Source organism: Protobothrops mucrosquamatus, unplaced genomic scaffold, assembly GCF_001527695.2.
Source record: "Protobothrops mucrosquamatus isolate PMUCROS unplaced genomic scaffold, P.Mucros_1.0 scaffold229, whole genome shotgun sequence".
In the NCBI taxonomy this organism is placed as follows: Eukaryota; Metazoa; Chordata; class Lepidosauria; order Squamata; family Viperidae; genus Protobothrops; species Protobothrops mucrosquamatus.
Genome location: NW_015386580.1, coordinates 700,997 through 723,898, shown reverse-complemented (window position 1 = coordinate 723,898; position 22,902 = coordinate 700,997). Strand labels below are relative to the sequence as shown.

Genomic DNA, 22,902 nt, shown 5'->3' with positions numbered 1-22,902 from the left:
AAATGGGGCAAAACTCACTTAACATCTGTCTCGCTTAGCAACAGAAATTTTAGGCTCAATTGCGGTGATAAGTCAAAGACTGCCTGCATATATTACTTCAAATCATTTACAACAACTATTAATGAAGAATTATTCTTTTGTATATCTAACGTACATAAAGTACATTCCAATAGTCCATTAAACCTGCAAAAATTCATGGATTCTAATGCTAATATGGAACAATTCTTACTCATAAGGCTATATAATGCAAATGAAGTGTGGAGAGGAAATACAATAATGGGAGACAATTTCACATATTAGAAAGTAATTCAATAAACAACCTGGATCGTCATACAATCTGTTTACTTTTTAATCAGACTTTTTAATCTTCACTGCATGATCATGACTCTTAGGGATCTGAGCTTATAGGATTTGTCCAATTATGAAATTTTAGACATGTAGATTTTGAATTATACTGAATTATAAAACCAGTTTTTGGACTTTATATGGTGATTATAAATAGATTACTCTGTTTTTTAAACCAATCTATGGTATACAAAATCCATTATGTTAACATCTGTTTCTTTCTCACGTACATCTCCAGGTTGAGCTTAGACATTAATGATTATGAAGTAAGCAGAGATATAAAAGGCTCAAAATGCATAAACAATTGCACAGCAAAATGCCTGCAATGAGACAACATGCTTCTGCAGCTATTTTCTTGGTATTTTTCTTTGGTTTGAGTTTTGCTGAACAAAATCTGGCAGAGTTACAAGGTATGGAAAACTAGAAAAAAAATTAAACTAATATAAAAATCTAATTAATGTGCAGTGGCTTTGAAATCAATCTTTGCCTAAATTATGAAACTGTATTTTAAGATTAGTCTTGTATAATCTTTATTCTTATAAATGAATTCAAAATGTTACACATTTGATACGTCCTCTCACTGTCATCAGTATAGATTATAAAAATATTATTGTAATTACATTGTTCTCTTACGAAAAACAAAGTGTAGTGCACATATTTTAAAATTTTATTAAATAAATTTATATGCCATCTAGCTCACTGTCAAACAACTCTGGTGGCTTATAACATCATTAAAACAGCAATATAAAATATTAAAAAGTTAAAACATTGATCATTGAAAATTAACAACAACAAAAAAAATCCTAACTAAAATAGGTACCAAACATAAATGAGGTGAAGGCAGATCTTCTCAGTCTACTAACTACCTCCAGTGAGGAACATGTAAATATATAGATGTTATTATGGAAATTCTACATTTATATAATTATCTCCAAATGTTTTCAGTCAAAATTCTTCTATAAAATATTACTGAGATTAATGCTGGTTTTCTAGAACGGAATTCAACATGTATGAAAACACTGCTGAGAAATTACCAAGGGCTACCAATTCAACTCAACGCAAGTGAAAATTGCATCTGGGAAATAAAGGGAGAAAGGGATATGAACGAAACCATTCGACTAATTTTTTCTTATGTGGAGTAAGTATTCTTTATCCGAGTTATGTTAGAAAAATCATAAATTAGATATAGTATTAGATAAGCAACCAGTATTTGCACTAGATCACTATCTGGAACAAACAAAATGCAAAACATCCTTGGAGAGAGCAAGGTAACTAGAGAGTGAGATTAAGAGAAGAGAGAGGAGGGTGGTTTTGTTAGGCATTGTACAGACAGTAAGGAAATCAGAATTGGAGACCTATAGAAGAGAGACGTAGAAGATCTACCTCAAAATCTGGAAAGACAAGAAACAAAATTTCATTTTTTATATGTTTTATTGGTGAAATATAACAACCAGAAGATATGATATTCAACCATAACAGTGGTAATAAAATCAGACTAAAATATACAAAATGCTTAAATGAATGACATTTGAATAAAGTAAAAATATATCCATAAAGTGTTAATACAGAATTAATTTAATATTTTATTAAATCTATCTGTATAGACCAAAGAAACAAAACTTTTTGGTGGATTTGAGAAAGTTATAAAAAGCTCTCTCGCTCGCTCTCTCTCTCTCTCAAAAAGGTTGTGATGTGTCACTTTTGACACACATCATAGAATTATAATATCATGGAGCTGGAAGGGACCTTGGAGGTCTTCTAGTCCAACTTCCTGACCGAGGATTCTTTATTCCATCCCAAATGGTTGTCCAATGTTTTGAAAATCTCCAGCAATGGAGCATCTACAACTCCATGAGACAAGCTTTTCCATTAACTAATTGTTCTCACTGTCATGAAATTCTCCTTAGTTCCAGGTTGATTCTCTCTTTCTCTCTCTGATGAGCTTCCACCCATTGCTTTCTATCCTGTCCTTGGGTGTTTTGGGGAACAAATTGATCCCTACTTCCCTGTGACAGCTCTTCAGGTTTTCGAAGACAGCTATGATCTCATCCCTAAGCCTTCTCTTTGTTAGGTTAAACATACCTAGTTCTCTTAGCCTCCAAATGCCTTATCACAGTGATGGCGAGCCTTTTAGAGACCGAGTGCCCAAACTGCACCCCAAACCCCACTTATTTATCATCGGGTGCCGGGTGAGCATGGGCCAGTGGATGGGCGTGACCACTGGGTGGGTGTGGCTGCAGTGGTCATGGCAGACTGGGTGGACGTGGCCAGGGTGGGCATGGCCATCTCATTGCTCATGGGGAGGGACACCTGTGGGGGCCGGGCAGGGTTGGGGGAGATCTAGGGGGTTTCTGGTAGGTGGGACGGTGGGCAGGAGGCTTGTCCTACAGGGTGAGGCAAGACCAGGCAGGGGGCCATTGCCACAGGGCAAGGCAAGGCAAGGCAGGGACCGGGGTGGCTGCTGCCTGACACCATCGATCCCCGCACAGAGCAAATGCATGGGGGCAACTGTATCCATTAGCAGCCACAGTTCGACAGCCTCTTGACCGGCGCACTCTGAGGCTCCACAGCTCGCTGCGAATACCGGGCCAGCCTTCCAGCAGCAGGCGGAGTAGGGGAGTGAGGATCTGGTATACCGGTTTCTTACCACTGCCCGGCTTGTTCCACGGCCTCATGACAGCGGCATTGGGCAGGAGGCGGCAAACGGCCGGTTTCAGCTTGGTGCGGCTGTTTGCCGCCTCGCGTCTTGCACCCAATGCCGCTGCAGTGCGGCCAGGCCAAAAGCGGCCATGGAACAAGTGGGGCAGGTTCCCACCTCACCTGCCCATTCAGCTACAGCTTTGGTGGCTCTGTAGGCAGAGCTGCGAAGTTCTCTTCTCTGACAGAGAAGAGATTTTTGCAGTTCTACTTAGAGAGCCACCAAAACAGCAGGTGGCTCACCGGAGGTTCAGGGAGAGAGTGTGCTGAAGTGGGCAGTTGGGCCATTGGCAAGAGCAATGTGGTTAAGTGGAAAGCGGCCTCAGAACAAGTGGGGCAGGTAAGGAAAGAAATCCTTGCTCCCCCCAGAAATTGCCTTTCTTTCCTTACTTGACTCCCAGCCCTGTGCTGTTTCTCCTTCGCGATCTGCTGTTGCCGCTTGCAAGAACAAAGGAATTTTTTTTTTGCAGGGAAAAAGGTCAATCAATCAATTCCAACTTCTCGTGAAAGATCGCAAAGTTGGACTTCATTGATGACCTTTTTTCCCCCAAAAAAATCTTCGTTTCCTTGCACGCTTCAGCACTCTCCCTCCCCAAGCCTCCGGCGCTCCACCTGCTGCTTTGGTCGGACTGCCAGCCCCCACCTCAATGGCCTGCCCTCCACCACCTACCATGGCCACCCCGGGGCTGCAGGGACTGGCCTGGCATGGGAAGGGCACATGCCCCACCTTCCTGCCACCATACAGGGTAAAGTTGCCATGCCCGTCCATGCCCAGATGCCCTTGCCTTCCCCCAAATGTTTTTTATTAGCTTGCCTTTTGGCTGCATTCCGTTTCTCTGTTCACCTCTCAGCCTTCGCCGCGTGTTTGTGGGACTATCGGTAAAAAAAAAAGTTCCATCAGATTTTCTAACTTCTCGCGAGATCTCGCGTTGCTTCTCTACCCCATGCAGAGGCCCCGCCCCACCCCTCGCATGGAGTGCCCTGGTCCCACCGCTCCTCTCACCCCCACACGGCACCTTCTTTCCAGCTCTGACGCGTCACTTCCTCCGCCGCTATGTGGGACTAAAAATAAAGTTCAATCAATCAATTCCAACTTTGCGAGATCTTTTTTTCCCGCAAGAAATTGAAATTGATTGATTGAACTTTTTTTTTTGCACATGGCGGCAGAGGCCTAAAGTGAAAAGGTTTTATAAAACCCAGCTTAAAAAGCCACTTGCCCGGGGAGATTTTGATGCAGGTTGCTCATGGACGGGACTTAAGGCCTTAGACTGGGGCGACGGCATGCGTGCCCACAGAGAGGGCTCTGCGTGCCACCTGTGGCACGCGTGCCATAGGTTCACCACCATGGCCTTATCATCTTTCCACTCTTTCTAGGGCCTCAGCATCTTTTTGGTATCATGGTGACTAGAATTGTATGCAGTATTCAAAGTGTGACCTTACTAGTGCAATATAGAGAGGTACTATTACTTCTTATGCTCTTGATGCTATCCCTCTGTTCATACAACCTAGGACAGCATTGGCTTTTTTGGCAGCTTCAGCTCACTGCTGCCTCATACTTAAGTGGTGCTCCACCAGGACACAATGTTCCCTCTCAAAGAGACTACTGTTGAGCCAGGTACTGTCTATTCTACTCCTGTGCATTTGGTTTTTTCTGCCTAAGTGCAGGACCTTACTTTTCTCCCCACTGAACTACATCAATGCTCAAGTCAGCCAAGATCCTCCTGAATCTTGAGCCTATCTTTCAAGGTGTTAGCAATTTCCCCCATCCATAATCTCCTCATTTTGGTTATTTATGTAGATGTTGAAGAGCACTGGGCCCAAGACAGAACCTTGAGGTACTCCAGTCATAATGTTGCCATCACTGGCCCAGATTTAAGCAATATAAGGGGTTAACAGAAATAAGAAACCAGGTTGACACAAAGATCATGAATAAACAAAGGTAAAGGGAGAAGTCATGTGATCTTTTGTGATCTTCTGACAAGGAAAGTCAATTGGAAAGCCAGATTCACTTAACAACAGTGTTACTAACTTAACAACTGCAGTGATTCACTTAACAACTATGATAATAACAGTTGTAAAATGAGGCAAAAACCCTAATAACTGTCTCACTAAGCAACATAAATTTTGGGCTCAATTATGGTCATAAATCAAGAACCACCTGTATGGGCAACATTTTTATAGGGTGTCTTCTTTTTTCAGTGACTGAGGACTCAGACTGCAGAATTATGACACAATTATATGAAGCCAGTATTTGGAGACACTGTTTTTGTAATGTTTACAAGAGAGAGAGATACTGTACTACTATAATGGAAGCATAGTACAAATATTTTATTTAGTTTCAATACTCAGAAGATTGCACTATTTTTTTTATGAAGGGATTTCATTAATACTAACTTACAGAGAAACCAATCTTCTCTTTTTCTTTTAGATTTAGCCCACTGTCCTCATGTGACGAAGAATATATTGAAGTATATGACGGTCCCTCGACTAATTCATCTGTCTTAGGAAAAATATGCCGTACTCAAGACTCAGTATTTCACTCATCATCTTCGACTTTAACGTTTCGCATATCAACAGATTCCACAAATTTTACACGAAAGATCTATGCATTTTATTACTATATTTCACCAGAAACACGTAAGTCACCCACACAAGAAAGGAGGGAGATCTCCATCCAGAATCACCTGGGAATTCAGGTTTCCAGTTTTAGAATAGAAACTGATAGATGATACTCTTGTAGAATTGATTGAAACTTAACTTTTCCTAGCTACAATGAATTCTTATTTGAAAAATGAATTTAAAAAAAGGAAAAATAGCTTGAGCACAGGGACACTGCTTAAAGAGGGATGTAAAGCACTATGAAATGGTATATAAGTCTAAGCGCTACCGCTATTTTCCCTTTCCTTGTGGAGTCTTTCTGCGCCTTCCAGAGGGGAGGAGAAAATATTATGGAACATCAGTGTTCTGAAAGTGCTTGGAACGCTGGCATTCATTAGTGTTTTTACCACATCTGAGATCTGTTTCTCCAGCATGTGGGAGAATTCGCCTCTGGAGAAAGGGACCTCATATCCAATATACCCCCCACTTGCAACCTTCCCAGGGAGCTTCCCTATATTCTTCCTGAATATAGCAAAGCACATTACAAATGATGATCATCTGATTGCTGGGAACTTGGCAACTAGTTGTAAATGTGAATAGGTTGCCAAATGTCCAAAATGTGGTCATGTAACTGTGGGGAGACAGTGTGACATTTTACATCAACTGCAAGTGTTTTATGGCCCACTCTTGAGGCCACTGTGACTGAGAATTTTAACAAATGGTTGTGAGTCAAGGACTACTTGTAACTGAATACCAAGCAACTGTGTATATGCATTAATTTACAGTGGGTTCAATCTGTTTATGGCCAATTCCTCTATCAGCAGCAGATATAGTGGAAGCTCTATTAATCCCATGTTGTATGTATAATCTTAGAAAATCCTTGAACCCTAAGGATTACTCTAAAGGTAATCAAAGCAGTTGCATAATTTCTAAACAGCTTGAATCCTTCCACTGGCTGAGGACAGGAAAAGGAAGAACAGCAAACCATGTTTTTTGCATGCCGATGTATGTTTTTTAATCTTTCTAAAGCTGTTTGCGGAGGTTACTTTACTAGCCCAGAAGGAACATTCACCAGCCCAAACTACCCCAAGAAACACCCACCGTTTACGTATTGTGTCTGGCATATAGAAACAGAACCATATACCAAGATAAATTTAATTTTCAAGGACATACTGTAAGTAGATTTTGGTTTACATATGTGTTTCCAATTTTGGTCAGTGTATGAAATGTTAAAATTTTTAAATAAATAAACTAAAATAAGTTCTAAGATTAACCTTGCATTTAAAAATAGGGAGAATTATATGATTGCATGTTAGTAAAAATCACTCAATAGAAAGTGGAATTTTAGCAAAAGAATTACAATATGCTTATCCCTAATATTTGACAGTCACTTTTTTTCTAAACTGATGCTCTTTATTCCCTATTTTCATTCATTCTTGGTTCCCCCGTTTTAGTCAAATAACTTAATCATTATAACACATTGATTCATAAATTAATTATAAACCTTTGGGAAACATTTGCCTAAATCCAATCTTATGAAAGCTAGTCCACAAATTCAAAAAGGTATTACCTATCATAGAACTAGCATAGAGTATAAATTAAGACTGCCAACTGGGGAATACCTTGAACCAAGGATAAACGATAAAGGAGAAAAAGGGATATGAGAAATAATAGTAAAATCAAACTGTTGTTTTTCTGTGTCCAGGATAGAAGTTGATGAAAAGTGCAGATATGATTTTCTCGCCATTTATGACGGTCCAAGATCTGATTCTCCTTTAATCAAAAAAGTGTGCGGTCATTTAACTCCAACATTTACATCTTCGTCTAATGCTATGACAATTGTGATGTCTACGGACTATGCTAATTCTTACAGGGGCTTTTCAGCTCGCTACACAACTATACCAATATCACAACCTAACAGTAAGTCCAATGAGGCTATAATAACTGATTTATACTGATATGGAAAGGGAATACCAAATACAGATCTATTCTTCTAATGATGTCTTGCATAGAAATCTGACATTTTGACATCTTTTCTAGATTTTGAAATATGACAAGGATGTTGTCCTTATTTCAAGTTATGACCAGTTTGACATAGGCACAAGCACACCCAGATATTCTATCCACCACCAGAGATTCCTACCTTGTTTTTATTTTGCCCCTTCAAGTCAGTGCTGACTCCTGGCTACTATCTATTGTTCAGGAAAGTCCCTGTAAGGCTTTCTTGGCAAGATTTTGGAAGTGGTTTGCCGTTGCTTGCTTCCTTGGGCAAGGGTAACTAGCCAAAAATCACTCAGCTGGCTTTGTGCCTAAGAAAGGAGTAGAACTCATAATCTCCTGGTTTCCTTAACCATCACACCAAACTAGGTCTCAGTACAGCTATACCTGACTGTAATTATATATGTCTGATGACATAAGGTCATTTATTTATACAATTTATATAGCTGCCACAGCAATGTCACAGCAATGACTGTGGGCAGTATACAAAATTAAAACTAAATATTCAGACAATCCAAATAATAAATATCCAAGGTCACATACAGCTAATTACAATTTACAATTAAAACATCAGCCAGCATGTTTTGGGGGAGCATCTTCTCACTTTCTGAAACTGCAAGTTAGTTCAAAATACAGCAATTATGAGAAATCCTGAAAAGATCACATCTTTTGTTGAAGGCATTAAGATTTGCTGGGATCTCTGCCTGCAGGATTATAAGATTATACAGAGAACAATGATGCTGTACCCGGAATCATATTTTTTTGCTCTCTTTACAGACAAGCTGTTAGAGAAGGTGAAATATTCATTTCAGAATCAATGTACTCTACCATGTGCTAATATCTAGCTTACACCCAAGGAAATAATTTTAACATTTTTCTTCATCTTTTTTGGAGGTGCTTCAAATTCAAAGCATTTCCAATAGTTTGGAAGTGATAGTAATAGTCAGATTTCTATTTATTTTACTTTACTATTTTGCCACGGAACCAGGATTCCCTGGGGTCTCTCATTCATCTACAAACCTGTTTAACACTGCTTAGCTTTTTCAAGACCAAAGTCTTCGTTAGGTGCTGCTTGTCCCAGATGTTTTCGTTTTATGATGCAGGAAAAATAATCAATTTTTCACACAGAACAATTTTATAACTTTTGTCATCTCCTTTCAAATTAATCTGCAATAGCAATTACATGCTTCTTTCTAGGACAAAGAGTTTTATATTATTCCTGAGGCTGTTCTATTTTTTTCTTTTCCTGTTAGCATCCCTCAGTTGTTCTTCAGACAACATGATAATTACTCTCAGCAAATTTTACTTGGCTTCGCTCAACTATAATGCAAGTGTCTTACATCTGAATGACGAAACTTGCAAACCTATTTCTTACAACCCAGTGATATTTTCTTTTCCAATCAACAGCTGTGGAACAATTAAAAAGGTAACATTCATCTTGCTGTGAATTCATTTATTTTTTCCAAAGCTGTAGCTGCTTTTAATAGTCACCAATCAGGGCTGAAAAAATCCAGATGGTGACTAGATGGCAGCAGTGAGTTTTCCATGCTGTACTTGTTTCTTTCAACTAATGGTTATCAGCCCATACTTAAAACCCATACTTAAAACCTTTTCTATCTTGCTCCTCTTCACTATATACCCGTGGTGGCGAACCTATGGCACGCGTGCCAGAGGCGGCACTCAGAGCCCTCTCTGTGGGCACGCGTGCCGTCCCCCAGTCCTAGGCCTTCAGCTGGCTTTTATAAAACCTTTTCGCTTTAGGTCTCCGTGGCCATTTGCAAAAAAAAAAGTTTCAATCAGTCAATTTCAACTTCTCACAGGAAAAAATAAGATCTCGCAAAGTTGGAATTGATTGATTGAACTTTTTAGTCCCACCCAGTCTGCTGTTACCACCACAGCCATGCCCACCCAATGGGTCACACCCACCTGACACCCGACGATACATAAGTGAGTTTTGGGTTGCAGTTTGGGCACTCGGTCTCTAAAAGGTTCGCCATCACTGCTATATACTATCGCTAGATTTAAACATATTAATGACATGCAATCTTGAATGAGTCCAATACAATTGTATATCTCTGTACTTTGCTTTTTTACACCACTCAGATATGAAAAAGAACACTATCAGAGCTGTAAGTGAATTTTAAAAATACCCCATTAGAGTACAAAGATAGTTGGAAAGCATAAGGATACAATTAAACAGGATACAAAGTATACTGAGCATTTACACCAGGTCCCACTAAAATTAATGGAACTTACAAAGTGTTTACAATCCTGAGACTAGAGATTGAAGCTGTAAATGGATTGCATACAGCTCATTAGTTTCCCTTGTAGTTTTATTTACTGGCAACAGCCTGCTTCATTAAATGTCCTGTGCTTTTTTCAGAATTCAAATGCTGATTTTCAAGATATCTTCTTAGTTTTCAAATGGAGAAATCAGTAATATCAAAGAAAATGATATTGGAGAAGGCTTCTACTTTTCAATGTTCTTCAATCTATTATCATATATGATTTTCTTGCTACTGGCTGTTATATCTAAACAAAACTACATTTTTATAATTAGATACTAGCTGTACCCGGCCACGCGTTGCTGTGGCTCAGTCTGGTTAAATGGAAAAGAAAGAAAAGAGAAAGCGTACGTTTCGTAGCGTGTGTTGCTTTTACGTCCAACAGATGGTGCTGTTTTTTTTTAAAAAGCATGTTTTTACCTGTCACAGGTGTGACATCTATATAATAGTAGGTATATAAAAACACGCGCGTATTCGAATGCAACGTTGTGTCAAAATTTCAAAACAATCGGTGAAAAACTTTCGGAGATTTAAGATTTTGAACAAACGAACATTTACATTTTTATTTATATATACATTATAAAACCTTAAGACTCGTGATGTATTTGTAGCTCAAAAATATTTTTTCTGTCTCCTGAAATATTCTACCATTTTAAAAAATACATTTTTTTTTCTTGGCAGACTGAAGGTCAAAGCATCTCTTACAGCAATATTGTAACTGCCTACCCAACAGGCATTGTGGTCACCCGCCAAAAGAAAGTTGAAATTGTTGTGAAATGTATAATGGAAAACAATTCAACAGTAGAAGTTGTATATGTAACAGAAAGTGAACATTTAGACAACACAACGACTGCGGGTAAATACAATCTCAGCATGTCGTTCTATGAAACAGACTCTTTCTCCAAACCAATATTTGAAACTCCATACTTTGTTGACTTGAACCAAATGCTCTATGCACAGATCAGCCTACATTCCAGTGATCCAAATCTGGCAGTATTTGTGGATACTTGCACAGCATCTCCAGACCTTAATTCTAAATCACCTAAATATGATTTAGTTAAAAGTGGGTAAGTATATTCACTGTTAATCGCAATTAGGATTTACTATAAATATAGATTGAGTTATATTACAATACATAGAACTGATGTAATTTCCATCATGGAAGAAAAATAGGACAAAGGTTTCATATTATATTACATACATTACTTAATTATTTAGAGTAAAGATATCTGAATGACATATAAGTAGTACTTTTGTTTATAGCCACTCAAGTTCATTCTATCTCCCATTTTACATATATATTTAATAGTCTGTTTACAAGACTGCAGGCATTTGATAAAATAGATTAATATCTACAAGCATGTAAATTGCAATACATCTCACATGGCTTTATTGTACAAATGCAGCAGACTGACACGAGTAACTTTCTGGACAAAATATAAGTAGGGCTAACTATAGATTGAAAGAATCCATGTGAGAAAGGAAAGAAATAGATCTAGGATCGAAACTCTTTTCCTTAAAAGCATTCATTCTTGAACTTTTACAAAGCAATTTCTGATAAGCATAAAATATAAATGCATATGAGTCCAAGTATTTATCATGATAAAATAATCTGAATATTCTATTTCAGCTGCACTAAGGATGATACTTTTATGGCCTATCCCATCCTTGAGCATTTTGGGAGATTCAGGTTCAGATCCTTCAGATTTCTAAAACATTACCCATCTGTTTATCTTCACTGTGAAGTTTTAATTTGCGACAGCAAGGATTCTAATTCTCGCTGCACCAAAGGTTGCATTTCTCGGCATAAAAGAGAGATTTCTTCCTACAAATGGAAAGGAGATGCTGTGATTGGACCCCTCAAACTGAAAAGAGAAGGAAGTTCCATGGATCGCTCAGGTGAGAATGTTTTCTTGGAGTTGATTACATCAGTAGATTTAACAGGTTTCATTGGGAATTGTTTAAGAGCACTTTCAGTATTACAAATAGCAATCAAAGCATGCTACCACTGAATTGCAGACACACAGAACTGCCAGTACTTCCATCTCTACCAAATCAATCATAAAATACTGGTTTAAAAAAAAAAGGAAATGTATAGTCAACAATTTTCCAGATTTTATTTTAAAAGTATTGTTCAATAATTTTGGAACTTGTGAAGATCATTTAACCTCCATTTGTCTTCTGTTTTTATTTTCAGACATTTCTAGTGAAGTTTATCCAGAAGAAAGTGTTAATGCACAGCCCCAAATCCTATATATCCTTGCATTTGTTGTGTTGGCTACAAACACAGTACTCCTGGTTGGGCTAGCAGCAAAGCGTCTCATCACTCGAGAAACCGGATACAGATACCAGAAACTGAGTTACTAACACCTTCATCTGACGGTTTCACATCTACGTAGATATGAATGAAATGTTCTGTGATCTTTCCATGATTTTTTCTTTAGAAGAATAATTTCAATTAAAATAAATGAACTACAGCATTAAACATATCTGGAAAGGAAACAGCCAAATACAAAACACACATACACATACCGCTACAGTGGATACCAAAATAAGGAAACTGAAATTGAGGAAACTTATGATCATAAATATGATTCTTCTCTTCTTCCCTCATCTTTTTTTCTGGAGAATTTTTCAGGAGACACAAATGGCTGTAAGGTAGAAAACGGCCAGGAATATTCCTTCCATGAACTCCTTTATGTTAAACTTATTTTTAGACAAACCACTTTAACCTTGTTTGCTTATATATTAATACACAAACATTCAAGCAAACTACTGAAAGAGAAGTATACATGAATAACTCATTGAGGAAAAAACAGTTTTTTGATGTCAAATCATTGGATTCTGCTGCTCTACTGCCAAAATTCATCATATGAGTCATATTTACTCATGAGCCTTTGTCAAATACAGATGAATATATACAAAATAAGATCAGAGAAAATATATGTTGAAATAACTTGAAGTTCTACATGGATAACAAGACCAGATACATATTGCATGTGTCAATGAAATACAGACGCCTTCTCTTAATTAATCTGCTTTTTTCTAAGACTGAACATTAATTTAAAACCCAAAATTAATGGATATAATTTAATTACTTTATGATATTACCCTACATTAAACTAAAAAAAATCGTATTAAATGTTGATAAAGCTGCAAAGCACTTTATTTAGAATGGTTCAAAATAATTTAGTAACTTATCATGCCCAAAACTAATTTTTAAATAGTTATGAATAAATAGGCCATAAGCAGATATAGAAAATACTCTGAAATGTAAAAAATACTTATTTTACACATTACAGAAGTATAACAATTAACTTTAGCATATAATACTTGCAAAATTACAGAAAAAGTACAAAGTTTGAGGTGTAAATGTTTACAAGCTTATAAGCAACAAGTTTGTAAAATACAGACCTGTCCTTATAAAACATATTGAGGTCTTTGATTTTTATAAGGATTTCCTACCTCTTCCCATCTGTGTTTTCTTCTTTCAAAGGACATTCTTGAGAACCAATATGCGAATTATTAACCAAATCTATTACTGCAGCAAGTTTATTATCAACATGTTCCTGAAGTTTTTGCATACGTAGGTCAATATAGTCCATTAATCTCTTCTCTGTCTGCTCCATCTTTTTGGACATGAACTTTTCCAAATATAGACAAATATGCTGCTGTTCTAAACTGCAAGAAATGCAAATAACCAAAAACTGTTCCATGCCATTGAAAAATATAAATTATATATCTTAAGTAGCAATAATTTTACAAATACCCCAGTAGAATATCTGACACTGAACAATCAAAATCTGAAAATTTTCCAAGGCTCATGTTATTTAATTGTTATTTAATTAAACTGGAAATATTAAATATGTATTTTTAAATGTTAAGCAGTATCATCTACCACTTTTTAAAAAATCAAATGAGCAGAAGATTTATTAAAATACCTCTGGTAAGGCAACAAGCAAAATAGGATTATAGCACAATGGATATCTAGGCATACAATCTTCAGCCTTTGAGTACAGATAAAGTAATCATTATATTACACAGGAACAGGAACTGAAACAGGACACTCCATGTTTCAATATGAATTTTGTGTATTATTGCACCCAGTGCTGTAATGTGTTTCTATGGGTGTCTGGGATTTTTATTACTGATTTATTATTTCATCTTCTTAACACTGTTAGCTACTCAGAATCACTTGGTAAGTGGGCAGCCATATAAGCTGAATAAGCAAATAAATATCTTTCTTTTTCATGATTTCATGCCAACATCTCAAAACTGATTTAAAGAGATAATCTAGGGAACCAGTAGAGAGTCAGAATATAACTGCATAGTTAATTTTTTTTCAAATTCAACTGATTAATCTTTCATATAGTTCCTGCTATCAGAGTGCAAAGATTTATGGAAAGTGAACCAATCAGAAATTAGCAATTTGAATGCTCTCAATTTTAATGAATTCAAAAATCCAGCTAAATTCAATGGTCACATAATGATGAAAAATTTTGTTTAACAGTTACATAGTTCAACTGTTTGGTAAAGTCTCCCTTATTTTTTCAAAGAGGCATTTTGAGCCCAATTTTAAAAATGGATAAAATTTTCCAATATGAACTCACCCAACACTTTGAATTCCATCTTTCTGAGAAGAAGAATTTTTTTCACATTTATCCTTTTCACCTATGGATAGACGATCTACTTGGCCACATACTGTTTGAAGAAGTGGAAGCAGCAATGTGGAATTTGGCATATTTGAATTTTCATTTCCTTGTTCTTGAAAAAACGATGCCATAAACCCTTTACAGTCACTTTCAGAAGGTACAGTGCAAGGCTGAAGTCCAGGAAGCTCAAAAATGTTACTTGTAGTAAGAACCTGTTTGGTGATCTTGGAGTGTGCATTTAAATCCTCTGTAACTGTTTTAGCTGCCAAATTAGCTTTTAAAAGATAAGGTCCATTGGACAAATGATCTAAGTCAGATGCCTTTTTCAATCCATCAATGGGATGATTTTTTCCATACACAAATCCATTCCCTCCTAAGATGGTTTGTAACTTGCCTCCAAAAGAAATTCCATTCTAATAGAAATAAAATACACGATCTCATTAATTTAAATATATAATCCAAAATAATTTCTAATCCCAATAGTATCTACCTGAATACTCCAGACTCATATTGAACAGGTGAATATTCCCCCTTATTGGAAAACCATTTGCTCAATGTGTTGCTTTTCTAGCAATTTTCTGAAATTCCTCCATATTTAACCCATTGGCTCCTGCTAACCCTGCCTATCAGAGAGAGACTCATTTAGCCAGGGGGAGAAGCCAAGTGGGGAATTAGTCTGGAATTGTTATGTGGGCATAAAAAAGCAAAGTCCAACCCCCCTTGAATATTGTTGAATTAGTTTGGTCCCGATGCAAACTGCCAATATCCTATGAAATAGGCATGGAGCTCTTCGTGTGTAGATCTGGTTATGTTGTACTTAACAGGTTGTTTTCAGAATATTTTACTGAACTTGGCTTCATTTTACTATAATCTTTGATACGACATAAACAATTTGGAACTTTAAAGGAGAAAGTGTCAAGTTCTTTTTATTATTTTAAATGCAAACTGCTGAATGTGGAATGAGCAGGACAAAGGAAAAGGAAGGTAACAAAGGTAGAGAAGAATATAATTGCATTTTCACTGTTATCTTCTTCATCACCAGATTGATCCAGACCTTACAACCATAATGAATGAATTACACACCTTTCAAACAACACCCACCATTCACATTTGAATAGTTATGACTACGTGAAACACCATGAAATTTTCTTGGCAATAATATGGAAATTGTTTGCCATTCCCTAGTTCATTTTTTCCCTTCTCGTCTACTCTACAGCTTCGGACTCCCTGGTAGCTGCCCAAGTACTACGTAAAGCTGAGCTTACCTAATTTTGGAGTCTAATATGAAGATTCACGTGTTACCATATAACTTCAATTTATATATACCCTACCTTTTCAGACCAATTATGCAACTTAGTGTTATATATCTATTTATTTTTCTAACTTCACTATGCAAAAAGACCACAAAATTACTACGGAAAGGAAAACTATATATAAACAAAAATTCTAACTCTGCAACTAAATTTGGTAAGAATCATTTGAAAGAAGGCAAAACCTGCCTTTATTTCATTTATTAACAGCACACAAATAATATGCAAGTTGAGAATACAAAAATGCCACATTATACAGTTCCTTCTACTCCTTGTGCATAAAAAGTACATTTTATGAATAATGTTTTGCAAATGGTAACTTACCTTCTGTTGAAAACGAACCATATCTAGGAGTTGTTGTGCCCCAGGCGATAATTTGGATCCCATTGATTCCATTATAGATTGTACTTTATCTAGATCTATTCCTGATCCTAACGTAACACTTGGCACAGTCTTTGCACAGGCTGACTGGACTTGTACTATGATTTTATTGATGAGTACTTTTTGTTTTTCACTGATGGATAATAGCTAGTGAAAAGAGAATTCTGGTGATTTGAGGAAATAATTCAATTAATTTAACACATTCCTTTAAAAAAATGACATCCATTTTTTGTTCTCTTAATTCTCATAGTAAACTTTATGCAGGTGCTAGTAATAGGTCTGATATAACTAAACATAAGAATATGTTAATGGTAAGACTAGGTTGAAGCAAAATATTAGTTGTATTAAAATTTACTCTTAGATAGTATTAAAGCCATGATTTCAAGAAGGATTAGTTTCTTGATTTTGCACTAGTGTGATTTCCATATAGAACTTTTGACAGCAGAGAAAAATTACCCATTACCTCAGTAAATATGAGTTTCTAATTTTTTATTTGCTGAAAGATGGGGAATGATGCTGAGTGAACTTCCTTTCTATTTTCCTCTGAATCAGTTTTATATTAGTTAGGAGTACTGGGTCTCATAGGCCAGGGATGGAGGTTAAAGAATCAAGAAAAGTTTTGGGGGACAAACAGGAAAACATGAGACTGAGAAGATATGTTTATTGCATGTTTGCAACTGGGAAGGAATATTTTCAGCGCAAACATTTGATGCTTCTAAAAATTATCAATCTGTCTCAATATCATAGATTACTTGTGCTATATTGCTTTTTCTTCCATCTCTAAAATCCCTTCTTTACAAAGGAAAGAGAGAGATTATTAAAAACCACTTACAGTCAAAATGCCTGGAAGAAAAATCTCACAGATTAAAGAAAATGGTCTTCTTTTTACAACTTCCAGAATGTAAGAGGGAACACAATAATTTTATTTATCACCATTAGAGTTGTGAAAGGCATTCAACAGAGGCTCTTTGTCAATACGAGCAAAACATCTTTTCTCAAAACAGCTATATCACTGGAAAGCTGGAACAACTGCTTCAAATATTGTCTCCAACAGTTTGCAGGTATGCAGGTCCAGCTGCTTTATTTGCACTTGCAGAAGTGTTGCCTGTGCATACAGTATGTACAGACAGCTGGAGAGAGTTTTCAAAGCAGCTGCAAAGCAGCTGTTTCAGTGTTTTCAGGAGGAGTGCTTTGCTCACTGATATGTTTTGCAAAGGCCCTCTTTTGAATAATTTGTAAAACTGCTGGAACTATCTTTTAAAAAATGAGGCAAAAATTTAAGTTTTTGTTTTTTTGTAATTTCCTACCTTAATCTTACAAGAAACTGTAGAGCACTCCAATGTAAGATACTTTTTGTATAGTGAAACCTGATCATCTTTGCTGAAAAAAAAGTAAAATAAAGGAATTATAAAGTTTTTATAATACTGCATCAATGAAATAGTTTTTCATAAAGAGCAATACAAGCAATACTGTTTTTTTTCCAAGATGCTACTTACATTTTTCTAATGTCCAAATAAACAAAACAACACTGTTACATTTACAAATATTAGAAAGTTTCAATACTCTTACATTTTTTAGTAATCCGCATAACACCAGCAGTTACTTAAACATAGCAGAAAACTAAAGACCCCACTCACAATCCAGAAATTCTATGTACATAGAAGTACTTCAGTGAAAAGACAGGGCACTTCTACCTCATGTGGTACTCAATGAATTCTACTAAAGGTTTTTTTTTCCCAAAATCACAAGGAAGAAGAAGTAGCCATTAAGAGCTACAGTGAGATGAATGAGAAAATTCCAGTGAGCAATAAGCTTAAGGCTCAGCAGGATCTCTAAAAATGAACTCTAGTTTAGATATTTGGGGAAAATTATCCAAAACAAATGTTATAAAGTTAGTCATTCACATATAAGTAGAGCTCTGCTCCAGGATTATTTTTAAATAAATTTCTTGAAAGCAACCTGGCTACAAGAGTTATCCACTCCTCATATAATTTGAGCATGTATGAATACTCCTTTTTTCTTTCATGAAATGAAACTTATTATTCTTAAGATCTCTATCCAACATATCAAATTATTAATATCGTACCTATTATATTCCTGTTATCCCAACATGTTTCTGTAGGAGAAAGACCTTTTCAAAGATGTTCCAACCAATCATGAAAATGTTGCTTTCAGTTTCACTGCATTAGCAAAACACAGTCTACATACCAATATGAATGCAGAACAAGAAAAAAACTAGAATCAAACAACATTATTGACATATAAATATTAAAATATTTGAGCATATAATTTCTGGAAGTCTGATCTGCGAGATTGAATATAACCTCATTACATTATTGACTGAATCAATGTGAAAAAAGACAAAACAACTGACCTGCCATGTTTGACAGTAAACGTTTTCTCTCCCCTTCCAGTTGCATAGTATTCATCTCCTAAGTAGACTTCCATGTTCCTTGCTTCACTTATAATACTTAGACTGACAATTTCTTCAGATCCACATGGATCACAATGCAAGTAGAGTAAACAGGGAACTACACCGTCATCATTTATTTGTCCTTCAAGAACGACAACATTCTGACTAAATAAGAGGAAATGGTTATCTTAAGTTACTCACTTGAACATCAGTACCTCTGGGAAATAAACTTTTCAAATGTACATGACAAAAATCCAAAAATATTTATCCCACGGCTAAAATCTTACACAGGCGTTCAAGTGGTTATCTCTTCAAAGTATTATTGAAGTTACATGAAGTAAGAAGTGGTTTTTCCTACCCTTTGAAGAGTGAGGCTGAATTTAGATTCGAAAACAGAAGCATGGACTAGTGAAAGGGAGAAAATGAATCTTGAGAGCAAAAACTGTATGGTATCCATACATGAAGAACTGGAATCCATGGATTCCAAGCAATTTTCCACAGTCCTCGTTCTCTAGGAACAGCAGCAACTTTTCTTTATTTCTGTTTCCCTGAAAACATTGACTTTCTACATTTTCTATCCTGTCAATTACCTCTCCTGATCATCTCTTCTTTTGTTTGCTCTTTCTTTCTCTTCCTTCGTAGCCACCCCTTCTCATCCTATTTCCATCCCATTTTTATTTCTTTTTTACTTGGAAAAGCAAAGGAAGATATTTATGTATCTGAATATGTATTCCTGAATGACAGAGTAGTCTGTGGTGAAGAAAAATGGTTAGAGTATGTGTATATGTGATGGAAGGCATCAATTAATGATACAGATAATTAACCTATAGTTATTCTTCTATTTTAGCCCTGTACTTTTTTAGAATATGGATTTTGGCAAATGAGTATGTGTATAAAAGAATAATCACCAAGACTACTTTTAGCTGAACTGACAACTCTAGGTTGACAAATCAGTGAGGCTGAACAAGATACATAGATTTTAAATGTACATCTAAACATTTTTGTGTTGGGTTGATACAAAAGGTAAACCTACAATCAACCTTTTGACAGCCAGGGATTGCACTGGGTGATAGTAAAGGTAGGAGAGAGAATCAGTGTGGATACATTATATATGTGGTAAGTGGTTGGGCTGGAATTTTTGATAAAATAAGGGTGGATTATGATTTTAATTTGTGTATGTGCGTAATTATGTTTAAAACTGTCTATTATTTTAGGATCTGCACTGGAGCTTTTACACAGCCAAGAATGAATGACTAATGAAATAAATCAATATGAAGTGAATACAAAAGTGAGTGATCAATATTAAAGAAGTATGCTGAGATGGTTTGATTATACAGGTAGTCCTTGCTTAACAAACAGTAATTCGGACTGGCAACTCCATGCTAAGCAATATAGTCATAAAAAGCATTGTCACATGACTGCACCAATTTACAATGGCAGTTACAGCAAGTCATTGTTGTAAATCCTCCATAGTTGTTACGTGTGACATCACATAATTGTCATTTGCAACTACTGCCAGATTCCCCATAGACATTGTTAGTCAAAAGCCAGGAGTTAAGGTTGCAAATGGTAATCATGCAACAGAGGACTCTGCAACCATTATAATTGTGAGCTGGTTGCCAAAAGCCCAAATCACAACCACATGACCGTAGAGATCCTGCAACAATGACGGCCAGTTGTAGTCACCTTATTCAATATCATAGTAACTTTGGTTTCTGAATGAGTACCAAATGAAGAGTACCAGTTGAGAATGAATGAGGACCAAGCAGGAAACAAATCAATAAAGGAAGATAAAATAGCTCCAGAACAAGGTAAGCTGAAGAAAGTTGTGACTGGATGCACATGGTGAGAACTAAAAAACAGGTCGGGAGACATTTAAAAAACCAAAAGCTAATGAAAGGAATGGGTAAAATAGAAGCAAGGATGGAATACACATAATTATATGGAGTGATATAATGAATGTAAACTAGATTTGATTCAATTTCCTTTTCTTTTATCTTTTGCCTTTCATTTATTTTGCTGTTTCTTGCTTTTACGCCTTACCCTTCACACAAGGCTTAATTCAAACCAGATTAATTTGATTTTGGACATTTGATTCATTCATAGCACTAAATCCGAGTTTAGCAAGTGGGAATGGGAGGGCAAAAAAACATACGGCTAATTTTCTGCTCCAAGATATTGGAGGGAGTACTAGAAAACACCAAAACTTGCTCAGGACATCTCTCATTCCCACTTTCAATGCCCAGATTTAGTGCCATGTGTAAATCCAGTTCTTCTATTTCAATGGTTTTAAGTTTTTTTCTGAAGCCTGGCTTAGTAAATCCCAACGGACTGGATTCACATATCCAGGTAAACCATATGCCGCGATTTAAGCATTCATCCAACAACCTATATCCCCGAATTAAGCAAATTACAGGCTCCTGAACCCAGAAACATGAGCCTGGAAAGGACTCAACCACCCTGCCGAGGGGGCCTTCGCATCACCAGACAATTCCTCGGCCGCTAGCTACATTTCGTTCGTTCCCCCATTTCCCTTTCGTCTCAGAAGGTCCTTCTCACCCGCTCGGGGCTGGTTCCGAAAGCTCCCCCGCATCGAATTGCCCCGCCGGAACGACGCAGAGAACTCTCGCCAGGTCGCTCCGACACTCCCAGGAACAGGCGACCGAGACGCGGGGCCTGCCAGCAGAGACATCCCAGCCAGCGGAAGCATGCTGATCCTGGGGAGCCACCGTCAAGCGGCTACTGCTGCTGGCCATGGCAAGGTAAGAGACCCGAGCCTTGTAACGCAGCACAGCCGCGGCTGGAATGAAACCCTAGGCGGAGTAATTTTTAAGGCGGAACTTAGTGTCGAAGGAACGCGTTATTCATCGGACGTTTGTTTGGTGAGACTTCCGCCCTCCCACAAAATTAACCATAGATAAGAAGACTTTCTGTTTTCCTGTCCTTATAGGAAGTTAGTTGATTAACCACGTGTTAGCGGCGCGGTTCGTTTGTCAGTATGACGGCCCGCCTGATTAGGGCGCTGTGGCTTTCCGAGGGGTTGCGCTTCTTGCAACTGTTCAGTGAGATAACGGGAAGACCGGCTTTTGCTGTCCGCTGTAACGTAGCCGGAAGTGTCTTTGCATCCAGCCCCTCTTTGGCAATAGAAGCCAAGGAGGAAGCTTGCGGTTATTTTAAGGCTTTGAATGCAGAGCAAATAATGTATTATTATTTTTTTTAAAAGAAAATTTTCCTGACGCTTCCTGTATTCGAGAGGAAAATTATTAAACTGCCCGGCATGGCTAAAAATGAAAAAAATGCCGATGGTCCTTTCAAGCAATCCAAGGTTGCAGCAAACCTTGCCTGTAGGCAATGATTATAAAGCTGGGTCTTCCTTGTAATAAAACTGTAACGCGTGGTCTGTCCTGCTGGGTTTGTGTGTGTGTGTGTGTGTGAGAGAGAGAGAGAGAGAATATAAAGCAATGTTTTGCTTAACATGGCAAAATAGTTAGGGTTTGCCCAGTTAGGAATCATGAATTACAAACCACAATATGACTTGGGCTGAAAACCTTGCAGAAATTTCTTTGCATAACTTGTGCACCCTTGGACATTAAGAATGAAATCTATACTATAGGTACAGAGCAGATAAGTAGCTTGCTGTTTATAATGGCTTTCAAAGGCTAAAGTGAATAGGAGTGGAGGGCATTCAGACTTTAAAAATTCTTACAAAATTTTGATTGCTGACACTGCAGTGCTATACAACATTACAAAAAAAATACAATAGAAGAAACATGGAATGTAGAAATAATTTAAATTGATTGAAAGTCATGCTTTCTTAGGCCAACTGAAGTTTTATAAAATAGGTTTTTTGGAGTTTGTATGACACTTCATGTTAGTATGTTGTGCAAACCAATAATGACTCATTTTGTCATAAAATTGGTTTGAGTAAACCATTGTTAAGTGAACCACGAGTAAGTAAGTAAGCCAGAAAACAAATGGAGAGAATACAAAAAGAGCTAAACAAGGAGCTTCCAGAAGAATGGGTGGAATAAAGAATAAAGGGACTGAGTTATCTGGGATAAAACTAAAATGAAGGAATGACGCTGGAAGGAATATTTTAAAAATGTACTGGTAAAGGTTTTTTTAGTTCATGGACAAATATCAGTACTTCAGATCAGTTGATTATTTCTGGCATTGCAGCAAAAATATGGGTTGTTTAAATCCGTTCAAGGGCAATTGTGGAA

General features: G+C 36.9%; 2 protein-coding genes across 2 annotated transcripts; one reads left to right on the top strand and one right to left on the bottom strand.

Moving 5' to 3' along the window:
* Positions 1-637: 637 nt before the first annotated feature.
* LOC107285948 (CUB and zona pellucida-like domain-containing protein 1) lies at positions 638-11,941 on the top strand. Its single transcript, XM_015814225.1, has 8 exons — positions 638-755; positions 1,339-1,483; positions 5,471-5,679; positions 6,670-6,814; positions 7,346-7,560; positions 8,892-9,064; positions 10,605-10,990; positions 11,554-11,941. The coding sequence occupies exons 1-8, from the start codon at positions 638-640 to the stop codon at positions 11,933-11,935; spliced, it is 1,773 nt and encodes a 590-aa protein (XP_015669711.1). The 3' UTR covers positions 11,936-11,941.
* Positions 11,942-12,061: 120 nt separating this feature from the next.
* CUNH10orf88 (chromosome unknown C10orf88 homolog) lies at positions 12,062-21,437 on the bottom strand. Its single transcript, XM_015814221.2, has 6 exons — positions 21,239-21,437; positions 18,641-18,844; positions 17,574-17,646; positions 16,210-16,413; positions 14,534-14,988; positions 12,062-13,604 (listed from the first exon to the last, which is right to left on the bottom strand). Exons 1-6 carry the CDS (start codon positions 21,433-21,435, stop codon positions 13,385-13,387), a joined length of 1,353 nt encoding a protein of 450 aa, XP_015669707.1. The 5' UTR covers positions 21,436-21,437; the 3' UTR covers positions 12,062-13,384.
* Positions 21,438-22,902: the final 1,465 nt, after the last annotated feature.

What these genes read in the sequence shown, in the direction of transcription:
- LOC107285948 (XM_015814225.1), top strand. Translation starts at nt 638, where the DNA reads ATGCATAAACAATTGCACAGCAAAATGCCTGCAATGAGACAACATGCT. An exon ending in TTAATTTTCAAGGACATACT is followed by an intron (nt 6,815 to 7,345) that starts GTAAGTAGATTT and finishes TTCTGTGTCCAG; the next exon opens with GATAGAAGTTGATGAAAAGT. An exon ending in GCTGTGGAACAATTAAAAAG is followed by an intron (nt 9,065 to 10,604) that starts GTAACATTCATC and finishes TTTTCTTGGCAG; the next exon opens with ACTGAAGGTCAAAGCATCTC.
- CUNH10orf88 (XM_015814221.2), bottom strand. Translation starts at nt 21,435, where the DNA reads ATGGCCAGCAGCAGTAGCCGCTTGACGGTGGCTCCCCAGGATCAGCAT. An exon ending in TCGGAACCAGCCCCGAGCGG is followed by an intron (nt 18,845 to 21,238) that starts GTGAGAAGGACC and finishes CCTCTTATTTAG; the next exon opens with TCAGAATGTTGTCGTTCTTG. An exon ending in GATGGAATTCAAAGTGTTGG is followed by an intron (nt 13,605 to 14,533) that starts GTGAGTTCATAT and finishes CATTTCTTGCAG; the next exon opens with TTTAGAACAGCAGCATATTT.